General features: G+C 50.6%; 1 protein-coding gene across 2 annotated transcripts in view; it reads right to left on the bottom strand.

Annotated features, from left to right (window-relative positions):
• Positions 1 to 5,302: 5,302 nt before the first annotated feature.
• ZIC2 (Zic family member 2) overlaps positions 5,303 to 5,411 on the bottom strand; it is a 3,839-nt gene continuing 3,730 nt past the window's right edge. Inside the window, exon 3 of one of the 2 annotated variants that reach the window (XM_023738550.1) lies at positions 5,303 to 5,411. This exon is cut by the window's right edge and continues 281 nt beyond it. In XM_023738550.1, the coding sequence (XP_023594318.1) occupies positions 5,303 to 5,411 (109 nt within the window). The other variant, XM_004384161.2, reaches the window with a different exon arrangement.

The following is a 5,411-nucleotide window of genomic DNA, read 5'->3' as shown; positions in this document are numbered from 1 at the left end:
GACCTTCAAATGCCAAGGTGGACCTAGAGCGCAGGGCGGCCTTGGTCCGCCCTCCAAGGAAGGCTCGGGGGAGGTGAGCTGGGAACGAGCTTAGGGGGGAAGTGGGCATCTCTTTTCGGGTCCTCCCGCCTCCCCCTGCCCCATCTCCGTGGGTCCTTCCCACCCAAGCAAGCCTGTGGCTGGGGGATGCGGAAGCCACCTGAAGCATGTGTGAGTGTATGTGTGAGTGTGTTGGGGTGTAGTGTGCGTGTGTGTGTGTGTACGCGCTCGCGCACGTGAATGAAGGGGCGCCCCCAACTCCAGCCTCGCTGCTGCCCCGAACCTAATCCCAAACGGCGGGGCGGGCGGGATGCGGGACGAGGGCAGGATGCCGAGCAAGAGAAGGCGAATCGAGGGTGTGACTCGTCATCTCTTCAAAAACCCATCGGCCTTTGGGAATAAAACAGAAACGTGGGAGAGCGACGAGGTGGCCCCAGCACTAAGGGCTCCGGGGCTGGGCCCTGGAGGGGCGGGAGTTGAGAGGGGGAGGGCCCTGGCCCCGCGGTCCCCGCCCGGGACCTGGGCCACTGCTGCACAGGGGCGGAGTGGGGCGTGGACGCTCTGGCCCCAGTCGCTCCACAGCCTTGACCGTGAACTCGAACCCTCAGGCTAGCCTGGTTATGGTTTACAGAAGTTCTCATTTGTAACACCCTGTTCAAAGGGCCACCGATGCCTTTTCGTTCCCTAATCGCTGCCCGGTGCCTTTCCGGACGGGCCTGTGTCTTTATTCTCGACCACTTGATCTAGTCTGGAAGGCTCTAGATTCTTCCCTAAAATAAAAACCCAGCAACAATCTGCTTGGGGCGGGGTCGAGGGTGGTGGACGGAGGACAGGGAGACTTTCCTCCCGGCCCTGTTCTGAGCTGCCAGTTAAAAATAGAAACCATTCATCTCGGTCTGCTGGGGCCAAGGAGCTCCACTTTTTCTGCAGAATCCGAGCGATATCAGACTATAATCAGTCAATCCGCAAGAATTTATTGAACGCCTACTTTGGATCGCTTTCCGGGGTACGTCTCCATTTAAGTAAAAAACACATCCGAGGGCTCAACCAAGTCTTGGCGGGGTGTTATTTCCAGATCTTTATTTCTTAGCTCTCGTTCGCAGGCCTAGCGCTGCCCTTTGCGTTATTTCGGTGGCATGATGTGGGGGAGGGTAAGGCTGGGGTTCTCGGGTACCTGGTGTGTCCCTGTGTGTGCCCGCCTGCTACTGGCGCGCGCAACAGAGGCCGCCCGGGACACACCTCTGTGTGCTGGCCAGGGCGACCCGTCATCTTGACAGTTGGAGCCCTCCTGGCCAAGCCAGGGATGCGGGAGAACATCGCAGAGCCCTGGGAAACCCGAGCCTCCAGACTAGCGTGTCATCTGCTCTTGATCTCAGAGTTTGTTGCGGAAAATAAGACCACTGGAGACTGAAAACATCCGTCTGAAAAACAGACAAAAGGGGCTAAAGGATAGGGAGGAGAAGGAAGAGAGAAGGTTCCGGAAGAAAGGAAGGGGGCCGGGCCGCGTGGGGCTGGGTGCGCTGGGCCTGGGACCTGCCTCCTTGACGCTCGTCCGCCGGGGCTCGGCCGTAGCAGCCTCCGTTGCCTGCGCCCATAGCAGAATAGAGGAGACCCCTCCTCCCCGCCCGGGACTTCGGGGGACTACACTGAACCAAGCGAAGCTGCTATGAATGCCAGTTATCACTGTGGACATTAATAATGCAGTGCGGATCGCAATAATTAATAATAATAATGATGGCTCTCCCGAGGGGCTCCAGCTGCCTCGGGATAAAGTGAATTTCGCGAGGGGGGTGTTGATTAGGTGGTGGATGGTGAGCGGTGGGAAGGGAACGGGCTTGGACGCACTGAGGTTCAAGTTGACTGCGGCGGCTGGCAGAAAACGTCCTCCGGCCGCCTCAGTCGGGCCTCCCAGGCGGCAGCGAACCACAGCGCAGCTCTGGGTCGCTGAGGGAGGCGAAGACGGCCTTCACTCTCGTGGCTCAGGAGTTAAAACAAGGGCAGGTTAGAATTAAGCTCCGTTTAGGCAGGGGGTCGGGGGACGCCTGCATCCCCACCCCCAGGGCCAGGAACCTCACAGCCGCACAGGGGGCTCTCGGGCTTTGAGTCCCCGCGCGCAGCCTACGTTGAATAATTCTGACGCTTTTAATATTCTTACACTTTTGCCATCTCCCTCATTCTGTCCCTGGATTTCAAAGAGCCGAAGAAAAAGGCCAGAGGGAAACTGGGCTGCAATGTCGGGTCTGTGGCTCGTTTGGACGAAGCTGTGGGACGCGATGGTCGGGGGAAATGGGAGCCATTTTGCGGGAAAGCTGTTCCCACCCGCCCAGAACATCTCAGGGTGGACTAGAAAAACGCTCCTAGGCTGTGATCTTCTGCCCACGCCGTGCTCCCTCCCATTTTAACTTCTGGGTTAATCAGAGCCCCCGGACCTAACGGGAGTTGCCCGACATTCAGAGCTGGAAAAATGTTGGAACCAAGCCATGGTTGCTGGTGGCTGTGAGACCACGGCCCCTCTCCTGGCTCTTTTCCTTTTTTTCCCCAAATGAGAAGGCAAGCGCCAAGGCCTTGAGCTGACGCTAAAGTTGCCCCCCCCATTCCTTCCTTCTTCATATGGGAGGTGTCTCAAACTCAACAATTTCCAGCAAAAAAAATAAATAAATAAATAAAACATTTGCAATGGACCACTTTATTTTTGCACAATAGGTTATGACTATTTAATCTGATTCCTTTCCCGCCACCCCCCCCCCATGGAGCTGGAGGGGTTTTTGGAGAATCCTAAATAATTTTCATCACAGCTTATTATGTATTCAACGAAGTCTCCCAAGGATCAGTAACATATGCCAATTATTTTAATCATTTCGCTTAATATTATTAGGGGTTATAAATTTGCTTTTAATAGGGAGTTGATTGCTTCAAAAGTTTGGGCTTGGGCAGCTAGCAGGGCAAGCCCGGTGTGTCACCCCCAGGGTCACACACACACTGGCACACACAGGCACGCACGCGCGCGCACGCACACACACACACACATACACGAATGTTTCTGTCCTCATTGAACAAGTAGCGTAGCCTCGCGAAGGTCAGGCCCTCGGGTTTGGCCTGCCAGGCCCTGCAGCTCAGTCCAGAGGAGGAAGGGGACGGGAAAGGAGCAGCGGTCGCCGCTGCAGCCACTGCAGCCACCGTGCTGCTGGTCTGGCGGAGTGCTCCGAGATTCTATGAAGGTGTTGCTGCTACGGCCTCTGGGAGCTATCGGACATCCAGAGAGATGATGTCTTGATTTAAAATGAACATTTCCCCACCTCTTCCCTTTGGCTATTAAACTTATTTCTGCCTTCTTCCTCAGAGCATCTTCGGTTTGAAAACTCTGATAAATTCCTGTGGAGGATGCAGATAAAGCTGTAAAACTCAGAAAAGCCGGGTCGGTGCTCCACCTTACTCACTCTCACCTGGCGATTTTCGTCTTTGTATCTAGTCCAATTCTATTTTGCCGAAATCTTGAAAAGGCTGTCTCTGGTTTGGGGCCAACAGTCTGTTGCTTTCCTATCCATTTTCCTCTCAAAAGAAAATTAAAATGTGGTCAATTTATCACCTTCTCTTGAATATCCTATGTATTGGTGCACAGCAGCAGTGCAGATAAGAAGGATTTCTAAAGCAAGCTCTCTACTTAAAATTTCAAGAAAACTTTTCCTAGAAACAGGCACTTAAACTTTAAATAATCATTGGGCCAAGTTCAAAAACAAAGCCCTCAGCTCAGTTTTAAGCTTGCAATTAAAAATAACTGTACCTCGGCTTTTCAGAGGGAGGGAGAGGAAAGGGGGCAGGGAATGGGGAAAACAAAGAATAAGGAAATGTTTAGTGCTCTTAAATCCAGTCCAAATAGCTGAAAGAAAGAAAGGCATTCCCTCAGATAATGGAGCCATTAGAAACTGGGAAGGTTCCTGCCACCGTTCCTCAGAGCCTTTCCAAAAATGTAATTCATTCTCGGCGACTAAACAAAGAATGTAGAAAATAATTTTGAGACTTTCTGCCAAAGGGGCAGTTTGGCTTCGTTTCTGAGAATACATACACCTTCCTTCCCAGAATGTGTGGTGGGGCCTCCCATTCACTCAGGCAGGATGATCCATCCATACCCTCAGCTGCCTTTTCCCCGTTTTTCTTTAATAACGTTGCTAGGGAAAAAAAAAAGATGTTCATGCAGTTTCAACACGTTTTATTATATTTCTGTATGCATTACTCTCAAACATATCACAAGAAATGATCAAACCACTTAAAACCTTCAAATAAAAAATCTGAAAGTTTATGCCCACAATTGTACATATTTATAGTTAAGAAACATTCTTTATAAATATTGTTTCCTCTGTAGCAAGTTAATACCATAATTTAATTACAAATGGATAAATATGGTAACGGGTATTTACAGAAGGAAGGGTGTTATTACGGAAAAAAGCTAATGGCACCACGTTTATCCCTCCCCCCCCCCCACTTTCATACAGGAACTAACAAATTGAACTTGCAAAAGCACTAAAACGTCACATGTAAACCCAGCTAACAGAAAAATACATTCACAAGCGTTGGTGGCGGTGGTGTGTGTGTGTGTGCTGTGGATTGGTGTGTTGAAGGAACAGAAGGGAGACTTTGGCACGGTTCGTTTTTTCCAGTCTATAGTTGCATGAAGTTTACAATCAAGTTGCCTCATAAAAAGGAACACAATATTCAATACCACAATACAAAATATGCCGTTTCCTTCCACAATACTTAAAAAGAAACCAGCTGAACTAAAAAGAGAAAAGAAAAAGTCCATCACTTGGGGAAGGAGAGGGAAGGCAGGGAGGAACACAGTCTGGAGTTTTACAAACGGACAAACTTCTATACACCAAGAATCCATTAAAACCACCTCAGAGAAGGAAGGAGGAGTCTGCTATGTACACAGTTTGTCAGAAGACTGGGAAGAGGGTGGGAAGGAAAGTGGGCATGGAGGGGGAACAGGAAGGTTTGGTTCAATATTTTTGTGTTTTTTAAATTTTCATTTCTTATTTTATAGTTTTCGTTTCAGAGACTCCAGAGTCTATTTTTGCTTTTCATGCCTAGATTTTTTTTTTTTTTAAAAAACTTTTAAAAATCCTTCTGCTGGTAAAATCATTTTCATTATCATAAAAATCAGATTGATAATTATAACAACACGGTCACAAGTTCCCCTTGGCGCTGGCCACGGGGAGGACTGCTTCACCAGGGTGGGGACAGGGAGAGGGAGAGAGGCCCCGGCCCCTCACACGTACCATTCATTGAAGTTGGAGGAGAGGCCGCTGTGGCCTCCGGCTGTCCCGCTGCCCCCGCCGGAGCTGCCGCCGCCCCCGCCACCAGCCCCGCCGCCGCCC

The sequence above is a fragment of the Trichechus manatus genome, unplaced genomic scaffold (genome assembly GCF_000243295.1).
Source record: "Trichechus manatus latirostris isolate Lorelei unplaced genomic scaffold, TriManLat1.0 scaffold00118, whole genome shotgun sequence".
Taxonomy (NCBI): domain Eukaryota; kingdom Metazoa; phylum Chordata; class Mammalia; order Sirenia; family Trichechidae; genus Trichechus; species Trichechus manatus.
Note: the sequence above shows the minus strand (reverse complement) of the source record. Positions and strands in the feature narration are given on the sequence as shown.